Source organism: Mercenaria mercenaria, chromosome 10 (genome assembly GCF_021730395.1).
Source record: "Mercenaria mercenaria strain notata chromosome 10, MADL_Memer_1, whole genome shotgun sequence".
NCBI classification, from domain to species: Eukaryota; Metazoa; Mollusca; class Bivalvia; order Venerida; family Veneridae; genus Mercenaria; species Mercenaria mercenaria.
Window position 1 is genome coordinate 39,117,767 of NC_069370.1, and position 13,542 is coordinate 39,131,308.

A 13,542-nucleotide genomic window follows, 5' to 3' on the forward strand; every position below is an offset into this window, starting at 1 on the left:
AACATTATTTCAATTATTGCTCCATGTATTTTTCAGGGGAGTTTGCGACTCAGACATGCTTTCTTGGCAGGTTTGGGGATGAAATAGGAAGTAGCCAGTTTGGAGCTATGATTTTGGTCCATGCACCTGTTTATGATACCCATGAGGCACAAGCTCGTATTTCCTACACCGAGGTCACATTTGCTGGACAAGCATTTAGACTGGGCAGATACCCAATACATTTCCATTTGAATGGAGATATGTCTACTAGTTATGTGAGAGGATGTGGCATTCACCATACTTTCAACAGAGCTGTTAATATCCACGGTACCCATAACACGTTAGTTGAAAAGACTGTCATTTACAACATCATGGGTGGTGCTTTCTTTTTAGAAGACGGTATTGAGACTGGAAATACGATACAATACAATTTAGCTGTTTTCGTACGAGAAAGTTCTAGTCTTTTGAATGATGATGTAACCCCAGCTTCGTATTGGGTAACAAATCCGAATAACACCATACAGCATAATGCAGCAGCTGGCGGAACTCACTTTGGTTATTGGTACAGAATGCATGATCATCCCGAGGGACCGTCATATACAGAAACTGTCTGTCCTATTGCAATGCCACTTGGAGTCTTCTCGAATAATTCTGCTCACAGTTTTGGTTGGTTTGGATTATGGATTTTCCCAGACTACTTTCCCAAAAAGGATGCATGCGGCGGCACAGAAGTCGAACCGGCTGTGTTTGATGGGTTGTATGCTTGGAACAATGATAAAGGTGCTGAGGCTGTAAACAGTGGTGCTTTACAGTTTAAAAATTTTGTTCTTGTTCAGAATAAACTCGCTGGTTACGAGGGGAAATTGGTTATTGATGCACCTTTATACACTGACGATGCCCCTATGATAGCAGATAGCTTAATTGTTGGTACAACTACAGTTATTCCTGGTTCAGAACAAGGTTGTACGAAGGGAGGTATCATCTTCCCATACGGGGCAGGATTTAGAGCGGTAAATATCAGATTTGTTGATTTTGCGGACTCAGAATGTGCAGCCTTCCGTTTTACTAGGATTGATGGAACATGCGGAGATCTGTGTGGTGGTTATACGTATCACGCAGAGGGACTAAAGTTTGTCAATTCTCCAAATAAAGCTGTATACGCATGGGAATGGGAGGGTATAATTGTGGACAAAGACGGAAGCGCTACAGGTAAAGCCGCCAACTGGGCTATCTTACCAACAACAGGAACACTGCCAACTGACTGTGAATCTGCTCCAGACTACAGTCTTGGTATAGCCGCCAGCATGTGTCCACCGCCGTATCACAAATGGCACAGATTTTCCTTTAACAAAGCTTCACCACAGTCTCTAGAGGGCAGAAATTTCATGATCACAAACCAGTATGGTACAAGTAGTTGTCCATTTGCTGAGAAACGAATCAGTCACGGACTTGGATGGGCGTTAGCGTTGCTTGATGGGTCAACATATACATTTGAATTTGAAGGTGCCGCGCAGATTAATAATATCAGCTTCTCTGGACGATTTGAACATTTTGAGGTAACTTTGTTGTATTATGTGCTTGAATTTTATACTTTCAGCTGCATTGAATCTGTTTTACTTGCATCGTGTAGATTAATAAGAAGAAATATTTGTCTATTTGAAGTAAAAGTCATTTAATATGGTATGTGAATAAATATAATGATTTTAATAAAATGTAGGGATAACACAACGATATAAGTCGTTACGGCTTTTTACATAAAAAAGACATCATTATTATAGAGCAGTTTATGCCAGAATGATGCAAAGCACATCGAATGATAAATAAACCCCAACAATATATATTTCAGAAAGCATGATTATGAAATACTATTAAACCAGTGTAATGATTAACAGTTATTCATTTTTTCACAGTCATTTGTTACTTTGTAAAGGAAAATTGGACGTTCCTTTTCTGATGTTGATAACAGATAACTAACTTATGATAGACAGCTTAAGCATATTATTATTGGTCTTTTTTTGTTGAACATACGCGGTATATTATCCATATATGATATGAATACGTTTGAACTCGAGAAATATATTTGTACGGGATGAATTGTCATGCTAGCATTTCGTAAAAATTTAAGTGTACATATTAAAATAAAAAATCAAGGATTACACTGTTTGTATTTAACTGAGTCAGATTTCTTTACATGACAGAATGGCGCATCAAATACCTTTGTTAAGTCAATAAAACTGGCATGAAATTTAGAACAACCTTAATTGAGAGTCGAACGAATACACATATCAGGAGTTCTTGATTAAATTTCGTTGATAATCCAGGTGTCTGGGTGTTTATGTTACTATTGTGTATGTGTTATTTTGCTTTGATGTCCTTCATTTTGATTAGTCAGATTTTATGACAAAATGTATCAAATATTGTCTTGCAACGCATCCAAGTTCACTGACGTTAAGAATTCTTTATCTTTATTTGAAAATTGTATATAATTGGAAATAATTTATCATTGCAGGCAAGTGAATATGTATTTATGGAAATGGTAGTTGAAACCTTGCCAGATAGATTTTCGTTTGATGGTGGAGAAACATATATCAATGCAACCGTCGGTGGTATAGATCCATCAACAGCTGAAAACGGAGACTGGGAATGGGACAATACCAACAGCAAAGTGAAGTTTATAGGTTAGTATCAATGTTCAAATGATGGGAATGATAGACTGGACACAGAACAAAATAAATATATAGTCAACACCAATTATAGATCTGTTCCGGTAACTTTAATCGATGTCTGGTTCTTATAGTAATCTAGTTTCATTTTACAAAATAAAAATGAGACTTTTTATATTATTTTGTTTTTTCTTGACGAGGTCTATGACTCATCAGCAAGCGAACAAGGATTGTGACGTCATTAGAGAAGATGTTATGTAATGATTTGCTATATGTCCCCTACTTGAATATATCGGTAATAGTTAAATAGCTTTATATCCAGGATTTAGAGCACATCAACAGCAAAATAAATGGACAAAAACGTACACCAAGTGCATTTGTAGAGAAACAATCTATGTCTATATAGTTTAAATGGAGAATTGCTCGTTGAAAATGCATCTTTGTCATTATATCTTCTGGTAGAATAGTAAGCTTAGATTGTTTTTTTGCATTGTTTTACAAATTTGTTCCAAACAAAGTAAAAAAAGTGAACTTGCGTATAAATTAAAGTTTCTAAACTAATATTTGGTCAGAACCTACAAAATAACAGACACAAATAATATTTTTCATCGTTTTCATCCAGAAATGAGAAAAATACGCTAATATTGAATTTTGAGATTAATTTTCTAAAACTGTTGAAAATGGTAGAAAGAGCAACGTTCTATTCAGGCAACGGGATGTAAAAAATACGCGCTAAGGTGTAATATTCAAATTTATTCTGATTCTTTGAAATATACACACCCCAAATTTACTAAAGCATCATTTATGAAGTTGTGTTAGGAAAATATCTTCCAATGAGAAAAACTATAAACAGGTAACACTGAATTGATTCATTTTATTTAATATATAGTTCATGGAAATAAACGTTCAAGACGCTCAAGTCCAGGGATGACGGCACACTCTGTTGATCGACCAGTGAGTTTCACAGCATACAAATGTTATTATGAAAACTGCATTCCCCCGCCGGACCCAGACACAGTTCCTCCTGCTACAGAAAGACCCCTCGACTTTGACATTTGGGATGATACGACACTTTGGAACAACTCTAACAATGACAGCTTTGTCTCTAACACAGGCGGATCATATGGGTTACCACAGGATTATGACGATGTCAGAATTGCTTTTGGTAATGTATTCAGCTTTCTCAATATCTCGAAACTTATCAATTATTCTCTCCTTAATTAAATTTGTTTATTGAATAATTTTGTTTCAGAACAGACATTTTCACTGAAAATGTCATACAACTACGAAATAAAACTGCACTCAGATTTAATGTTGATACCACGCTGAAGGCATATAAAATCTTGTTGATATGATATGATATACTTAGTATGTTGATAGACATTCATGTCATGGATCTCTCAGCAAAACGTTCATAATAATCATAGATACCTGCGTGAGCGAAAGTTATAATCTTTCAGGTCTATATGACATGTGTGTGTGTGTGTGTGTGTTTGGGTTTAACGTCTTTTTCAACAATTTTTCAGTCATATAAACGACGGCTATATGACATAGTGTCTAAAATCGTACTATTGTTAATGAGAGGTCTCAGCAATCGTTACTGATATAGATCATGTGTTACCTCTACAATCATAATTGGTATTGAACATGTGTGGTCTCTACAATCATTTCAATCTTTATTGTTCTGAAACTATGTGGTTTCCACTGTTGTACTGTTCATGAAAAATGTAAACTGTACCTCTGCCCCATTAGCCTTTGATACCAGTACCTTTTACATTGACTTGACACTCTGCTATTCACAGGATCATGGGTTGTCGTAAACAAAACAACACCGTTCAGCAAGCTTGGAACTCTATTCCTTGAAGGAGTCTTGGAATTTTTTGACACTCCAGGAGCTGTGTATGAAATAGAAGCTGATTTCATCATTATAAAAGGAGGGCGGCTAATTATCGGATGGCCTGATGATGCATTTGATGGTTTGGCAACAATTACCTTGAGAGGAAACCATTCATCTCCATACTATTATCCAGGAGATGGGCCAATACTTGGATCCAAAGCTATAGGTCTGATTTATGAGAAGCACATATATTTGCAATCTTATTAGAAAATATGGAGAATAAGAGATAATGAATGTATTGAAATCTAGAATATATTGATAATTTCACATTTTTGACAGCTTGTGTATATATCGAAGTGTTCATGTTTAGTTGTGGGTTCTGTTTATAATATTTACCTTTTAAATGTTTTAGGACTATTTAAATCTAAAATTTGAAAGGAAGTATTGTTTATGCAGTAATACAGGTATTGTTAAATCAACAGGGGTATTTGGAGGTTTGGACCTGTTTGGAAAGGATGTTGGAAGAACTTGGACCGAGCTTGCAACAACGGCCACGGCAGGATCAAATAAAATTGTTCTTACAGACCAGGTCCAATGGTCTCAAGGCGATGAAATTGTTGTTGGTCCTACTGGGTTTGATCCATGGCAAACTGAATCTTTTAAAATTGAAGCGGTAGCATCTGACAATGTCACATTGACATTGAACTCAACGCTGAAGTATTTACATACAGGTAAAGGAAATAAAAATATGTATTTCATAATTTCTGTTTTAAACTTACTACATCTAGTACATTTCTTTTGCATTAAATACTAAAGGCTTTAAAAACAAAATTTCAACAATAACACAGCGGCTAAGGTAATATATTAACTCCAGAATAACTTTAAGGCAGACGGCACTGTGTTCATCATACACGAAATCATAAAGTAAAATATACAATTTTAATAGCAGGGAAGACTTTTGCACAATTACGTCAACTGATAGTCAAACTGTTCCATCTGGAATAAACATATCTTAAATCTAAAATGTTTTATCTGCAGAGATTGTGTTGCTCTTCAGGCGTCAAGTTGCTGAAATAATTCTGTGTATTTTTTAGTCTATCTTTTGTCCAAATTGAGTCAAAACAGAAGGTTTACCAAACAAATGTAATACGGCGTGGTATTCAGGCAATTGTTTGGGTCATACTTTTTATGCATATTGTCGAATATGTTCTTGTTAAAATATACCCTTTGATTTCAGTGGACAAACTGTCGGCAAAGAGGATTTACTGCTGCAGTAATATCATGAATATTGATGAGATTTATTTGTTGCTTTTTTTTATGATAAAATATTGGTAGAACCCTTCAGCAATATTTTTTATTAATCTTCCGTTTTTTACCTAATATTTAGCTCACCGTGAGACATTGTCGAATGGACAAGAAATAAAGGTTGGCGCTGCTGTTGGTATGTTGTCACGAAATATCAAGATAGTTGGACAAGACTATGATGATCTGTATAAGGAGTCATTTGGTGCACGTGTTCTTGTTGGATTAGTCACATCAGAAGGACAAGCGTACACAGGTATACAATTATTAGCATCTCCTTAATTGTTAGGCAAGTGATGTCCACGATTATGGTTTATTTTTCCTTTCTACCTTTATAGCTCTACCATTCTCAAAAACCTGCTGAGAACCTATGCCGATTTTACACAGAAAATATCAAAGCGGTAAGTTAAGAACAATAAATCGCAAAACGCAACAGCAAATATGCAATTAGCAAACAACAAGTAGCAAATAAATGTAGTAGAAATAAATCGAGAAGATTAGTGACTGTCATGTCATGATCCTTCAAATCTTTTTACACATTAATAAATACGTCTAATACCTCAACTTATCCGTAAAAATGATTATCCTGATCTACATATATTACACATTTATTAGTGACTATGTCAGTTCTTACTATTTTGGTTTCATATATTGGTTGCAATTAAACATAATATGGAAGTATCAATTATGAAGTAATTTACGTCTTAAACTGATACAGTTCGTGTAAGAATAAATAAAGTTCAGTTCTATTTGAGATGAATGAAATCAAATGAAAGAGATTGATATCATGACATTTTATAACAGGTTATGCCAGATTGTCAAATGTGGAGTTCTATCATACTGGTCAAGAAGGGTTTACAGATGAGTATGATCCAAGATATTCCCTTGCCTATTTAGCAACTGGGAGTGTGAGTCATGTAAAACCGTCTTTCGTGAGCAAATGCTCTTTCCATAATGGTTTCAGCACAGCGATTGGAGCATTTGGTATTGCAAGTCTTAACATTACAGACAACGTAATATTCGGAGCGATTGGCCACGGTAAATATGATAAATATAAGCATTTCAATACAGTAACGTAATACAAATTATTATCTGTCCCATTTTTTAATGGATTTCAAACTTTTGTTTGGGAATCCAGAAAACACGAATAAAGCTAAAAGTAGTTTATATTGCATATTAAAAACTAAAGCGAATCACATACTGGTAATATGCTTGTATATATGACAATGTGGTGGGAGACATATTGATTTACTCCTGTCTGTGTTTCTGTCAGCGCGGTCTAAGTCAAACAGTTCTCATCCAATCTTCACCAAACTTGAGCAAAATATGTTTGCCAATAATTTCTCGGCCAAGTTCGATAACTAGCCATATTTGCATAGGCACTTCGGAATTGTGGCCATTGAATTACTGAAAACACAGATGCCAGTGATTCAGGTTTTGGTGCATGGTTGACTCAGATACATAATGGAGAAGAAATGCCAATCTAGATGATTAGGCAGTTGTGGGAGACATGCGTTTTCTCAAAAGCAGCTCTAGTTGTTTATTGCTTTTATCAGTTTATGACCAAACCACTGTTGGCCTGAGAACTTTACAACTTTATTTGAATAATATTTTCTAGTAACTCACATTTTGGCAATAACTCTTTTATAAGTAGTTAGAAATACACGATTCACGAATTATTGTACATTTTTGCTACAGGCCTAAGAACCAGTTCAGAAGACACTCATCTGATAAACAATCTGTTGGCTCTGGTGGTGAGCACTGTAACATACCAGGATAGGTTTGAAGTTTATGATTACGAATCGGAATCTGGAATTGAAGCTATCTCTGCAACAGATCTAACACTCCAGGACAATCTTGTTACAGGAGCAGAAAGAATTGCTTTCCATGTCCCACCACAAGACTGTGATGACACTTCTGATAAATACAAAAACAACAAAGCATATGCTAATGTACTTGGGGGCGTTGTTATTACATATCATGACGTTTTAAAACAAACTGATTGTGCTAAAATGGCAGGACACACAGTTTGGAAAACTCACGACTATGGCATTTATTATCAGAACGAACTGAACCTCCTTGTAGAGAATAATCTACTTATTGAGAACACAAATGGGCTTTTCCCTATTATTATTAAACCGCCTTCTCTATCACATCTGTATGCAAATAAAACTATGCAAGTGCGTAGTACAACATTTGTTGGTGAGACAAGTAGCTTTGACTGCAGCAATGATGTTGCTAACTATCAAGATCCCAATTACCAACTGTCGACCAACGCTCGGCCCAGTTTCCCGCCATCTGGTGGAAAGGTTGGTTTGATATTCCCAGGTTTCTACACAGCCGATAACGGTCTTCCTTCCCACCCATGGAAAGGCATTATGTCTTATCCAGCCTTAGGAGGATTAATGATCTTGAACAATATCACATTTGCAAAATACAGGAGTACCTCGTGTAAGTCAAATTTTGCTGTATCCACAAATGTTGCAAATGATGACTTGATGCATCCCGTTATATCAAAGGGATCAACTTTAATTGAAGTAGATGAGAGCAACAAGATTGTCTATCACAGACCAAATGTAGGGTAAGTAGTGTTAAGTGTTTCTAGAAAATGAAATGAAATGAAATGAATACATACAATACTATAATAATCTTAGAATATCTTATAATTGGTCGAAAAATTAAGTACGCTCATAAGCCCACCACAGTATAAGACACATAATGCTGTCCGTCATGTTCTTGTAACGACATCTCAGCAATCATTCGTTGGAATTGATGAAACTTTGGCTTGATGTTCCTTTGTTGTCCTCGTCCAAAGTTGTTCGAACGGTTTCACATGGTTACACAACAACTACAAGAGCTAAAAATAGAATATTCTTCACCTAAATGGTCTTGGGTGACTCCCTACTGGCAAACTATTAAACGGACCTGTGCAAAGAATATGGGACAAACATGGGTATAATAAATAAAGAAGGAAAGCCAGTAACCCGCTTCTATTTATGATGATCATATTTACCTCTACATTTGCACTGAGTAATTTCAAGGGTATATATGCAATTTAGTGATAATTTAAATATTGTTAAAACCAACATTTTGAACTTCAAAAATGTCTTTGACGATTTTGCTCAATCTGAAACCCTGTTTACGAAAAACATTTTCTACCAACGCCGTGAATGTTCAATTTAGCATCAAATATAACGTTAACGAGCCGCTTTTACAACCATGTCATTACGAATACATGATTTGATATCAACAGACAACTTAATCACAATTTCTTTTCATTAATGTATATTATACAAAATAACGCAAAGAAGAAGTGTAAATACTTGTAACATTATAGTAAACGATTACGAAAATTATTAAAAGTGAAATCAACTGATGGACTTAGCAATATATGCTATATTATTTACAGAAAAATAAATTCAGCAGACTGTGTGGACATGGACTGTGACGGACTTAAGAAGGCGCTTTTCAAAGACTTGGACGGCACTTTCCTAGGACACGTTGGTTCCGTTATCCCGCAATCAGAGTATGAATGGGACGGCGATCCCAGACGAGGATTAGGAGATCACAGGATACCCGAAACGTTACTAACAGATGCAAATGGCAATAGGATACCTGTTGATTCAATTGCTCCTAATAAAGGTATATAACTACATTATTAACACATAGTCAAAGTAAGTAGTCGTAAAGGCCTCTGACTTCCTTCGAATCACTACTCTATTGCCACTACGGGGTTGAGATGCGCTTGGATCGCGTGTGAGAAAATGTACTGTCTAGTTTACAAAAGGTCAGCCGTTCTACCAAGGTACCTGGCTAGTACCTGTAATAATGTCCGGAGTTATTTCTCTATTATTCTCTGAAAGCTTGTACGTTTCCAGATGACTTTGTTGGTAAGTATTTCAACCCAAGAATACGAACAATATTTTTAAAATTGTGGTAATGCCTTTTCATTTTCATTTTTTTATTTCTCAACTTTTGTAATTGCAAATTGTAAAGTTGAAACTTAAAGTACTAAAATCAGGTAGTGTCAATAGTATCACCGTCAAGTACCAATAAAGAAAGCAATGAAAATCTTGTGTCAGTGCGAGGTTAAACATAACAAAAAAGTAATGAAAGTACGTTGTAAGTAATGTGACTAAACCATTTATATTGTTCTGCCGATATGCTACTCAAACTCACACCATTAGCCTAATGATCTAGACTGTTAACTTCTAATTAGATATTGGCCTCTACGAAACACAAACGACAACCATAACGTTCAAATTCATTGGTTTTTCTTTTTTTTCTTTTGCATGTGAAGCAGATATTTGTATCATATATGCTTTAATTTCGAATTCTTTAGGTATTATCCGAAATAGGAACTGCTCGTACCATTCTAGCTGGCAGGCGTATGAGTGTAACGATGATCTAAACTATGAATTGCTTATAATTGAGAGCATGGACGAAGATACAGAAACAAGACGTCTGTCACCTGTAGCTCTTCTTGGAGACGGTTATATTGATTTGATCAATGGACCGCAGGATCAAGGCTGGTGCAGCGGATATACCTGCAGATTGAGGGTTTCGACATTCTTTGCCCTTGTTGCTACAGGTACTTGTGTTATATGCAATATAATATATAGAAGTAGGAGTAGACGTGCATTCTTACATTAGCATATAAATTCAATAGGCACAAATACTTATCGTTCTCGTTATATTTATATTACATTTGCATTCGCAAAGGTAAACCTACGTGACCTTTGTTTTTACAATTCCCATTGAAATCACATTGCTATGACGTCATAGAGCATCATATTATTGGCTTCGGTAGTTTACATACATCGCTTGTGTTTTAACGGACGTTACACAACATGCGTTGTGACGTGACGTTGGGACATGTGCTGTTCAAAAAGCCGTAGTCCATTTATGTTTTGTTGTTTCAAAATTCTATTATTTCAAAAGCATGCAAGATTGTATCAATTTACATTATTTGTAAAAAGGAGAAAATGGAACTGTTAACATAAATGACTGTGTGGTTATGCGATATATCGCTGTATTTAAAAGTAAACGTGCATTCCTTCGGCCTGCACACACACATACCCATATGTTAACTACTGAAGCCAGAGTATAAGACGGTGCCATGAAAATGAATTGTTGTTTCGGCTAACATCTCTAAAATTCTATAAAGGATAGGCAGAGATTTTATTTAACGTATTTTTGATAGCAAAATGTTTAATGTTTGATTTACACTGTTTTGGACATTTTCAGAGCCAGTTATCATTCCAGCTTCTTTTCATGCTTCGATTTAGTATTTATATGGTTGACTTGAATTGATGTAGAAAATGTATTGCAATAAAGGGCACATAAGAACAATGAATAGAAGCTATGTACTATTGGGTTATCTAAAACAATACGGTTATACCTATTTCATAACACCATAATGATAAAAATATCCTTTATGTCTCACTCAGATAAGGAGTATCTAGTGCATTTATCAAGTGTCACGCCAAAACATATCCGATACCGATTGCTGAACGCTAATCCTGATGAGGGAATCAAGCTTACACTTTGGTATTCGAGATCTAACAGACTTGATGTTTATGTTGATGATGATTTTGTGTTGGCGACAAACGCAAAAATTGACAGCAATGGCAGATACATCACTACAGCTCCGAACGGTAAGCAAAAATTACTACCAGTAACTGAATGTATTGTAATGCTTGTAACAAAAAACGCGTTGAAAGTCAAAATAAAAAAGCATTTCCTTAAGGCAATATTTTCCTTCGTACTAATGATTTGTAGTTTTTAAATTGCATGAACAAAAACGCAAGCCTTCTGACTGATGATTTCTTTTTACTCGAATTAAATTTAGGAAATGAGTTTGAGCCACAGATAGCTAATGGCACAGGCACTAACTTCTTTGACAAGGACAGCGGTGAGCTTACACTGATCATCCAAGGATCACAAAGAATTGATGTTAAAACACTTGAATCTGTCATTGTCACCTTTGGAATCCCAGCTCTTACTGTTGACCAATTCTTCGGAGACGGTATTGTAGAAAATTTGGCTAATTTCCTGAATATTCCATTAACCAAAGTGCGTGTCGTGAATGTTGTTAGTGCCTCCAGCAGTGGACGCCGAAAGAGATCAGGGGATGGAATAACCGTTGAAGTTGAAATTGGAGATGAGCCAATGACAAGTAAGTTTAAATGTAAAAGCAGAAATGTTCGCAAGGGTTTAATTTTCTCAATATTTGCGATGTTCCTCACCTTGTGAATATCAATTCTCGCGTAAATATTACCCATTTGTATTTATAATTCAAATCAAGAGAAAATCTCTTCATTATAAATCTTTCCTCGACATATCTAATGGAGACGGCCATATTTACAAAAATGGGATCTGTTCTCTGTTTTTCGTAACTTCTATAGGATAGTATAACTTTAACCCTTAGCCCGCTAAATCTGTATAATGGACTGGTCCATCTTTCTATTTGGGCAATACCATCTATTATTCGAAGGGTTGTTCACTGAAAATTTACTGACTTAATAGCGAACAGTGCATACCTTGGTCTGCATTGGTCGCAAAGGCAAAATCACTTGCCGTCAGCAGGCTAAAGGTTAATACGATTATAACGAACCACATAAGAACATGGGAAACTCTGTTTTATTAAATTAACTTTGGGCTAATAATACTGATAAAGCACTTGTCTGTCTGACCTGAAATATTTATTTTAGAATAATTTGTTATTCAAAATAGATTATAATACTGATAAAGCACTTGTCTGTCTGACCTGAAATATTTATTTTAGAATGATTTGTTATTCAAAATAGATTTTCATTTACGGATTTATTTTCATTAATTATCTATTTACGATATATGTTACCGAAACAGACTTAATAAAAAGCAAAACATGCGAATATAAAACCTTGCGAACGTACCCAATATTACAGATTTGCTAAATTTTGACCCAGCGAAAATATATGCTTTTACAGAATTCAGTGATCATTTCCATTTGCATATTAGAATTGATATCAGTATTAATTCTTTTTAAATCTGTTAAAGTATTAAGTTTTACCTAGTTTCTGAAGTCTAAACGTGTATCTGATTTTCTTATTATTGCATGTGTATTTGATATGCAAACAGAGTTTTCTTGAAATAGTATAGCATAGTGTTTTATTCTATTAATACTGCTTAGTATATTCAAAATCGTTATTTATGGGTATAATAACTTACTTAAAGGTATCAACGATACAGCACCAGACTCTATTGACTATTCTGCTTTAACTGAGATCGCAGCTAACATCGTTAATGAGTGTCAAGTAGGTAATGTCAGTGAAACGTTAAATGTAACTGGAGGATGTGAGACAGTTGAGGTACCGTCATCAGATCCAGATGTTGCCTCTATTGTCTACAACACACCAACACCTGATCACCTTTACTTCGCCAAGGAACCGGTACCAGAGTATGAAGGAGTACAATTAAAGAAACAGCCAAAAATACGTGCTGCTGATATCTCGGTAAGAAATACAAATAAAAAAGAATCAGTATATATTCTTTCCGCGCCTGTAATGTAATAAAACGTATTAGCGTCTGATGATACGTTCACGCTTTCGTAGAGTCAACATTTAGTACACGAAATTCATTTTGAATGAAATGTCTAGATCTGCAGCTCTCAAATATATCCAAGGCATAGGCTGACACTTTTAGACAATATCAAAAAAAGACCTTTTGAACGATTTGACAAGATTCTTAAAAATTCCATATACCCTTTCTCCGTTACGG

At 35.3% G+C, this 13,542-nt stretch overlaps 1 protein-coding gene across 1 annotated transcript in view; it reads left to right on the top strand.

Annotated features, from left to right (window-relative positions):
• The window catches only part of LOC123560801 (fibrocystin-L-like), a 63,054-nt gene that overhangs the window by 36,667 nt on the left and 12,845 nt on the right, over positions 1-13,542 (top strand). The window contains exons 39-51 of the mRNA XM_053516888.1: positions 37-1,535; positions 2,489-2,657; positions 3,532-3,807; positions 4,445-4,705; positions 4,962-5,210; positions 5,867-6,037; positions 6,586-6,819; positions 7,480-8,362; positions 9,191-9,423; positions 10,124-10,372; positions 11,232-11,438; positions 11,633-11,959; positions 13,000-13,277. Coding sequence (XP_053372863.1) covers positions 37-1,535; positions 2,489-2,657; positions 3,532-3,807; positions 4,445-4,705; positions 4,962-5,210; positions 5,867-6,037; positions 6,586-6,819; positions 7,480-8,362; positions 9,191-9,423; positions 10,124-10,372; positions 11,232-11,438; positions 11,633-11,959; positions 13,000-13,277 — 5,036 coding nt within the window. The remainder of the gene's footprint in view (positions 1-36; positions 1,536-2,488; positions 2,658-3,531; positions 3,808-4,444; positions 4,706-4,961; positions 5,211-5,866; positions 6,038-6,585; positions 6,820-7,479; positions 8,363-9,190; positions 9,424-10,123; positions 10,373-11,231; positions 11,439-11,632; positions 11,960-12,999; positions 13,278-13,542) is intronic.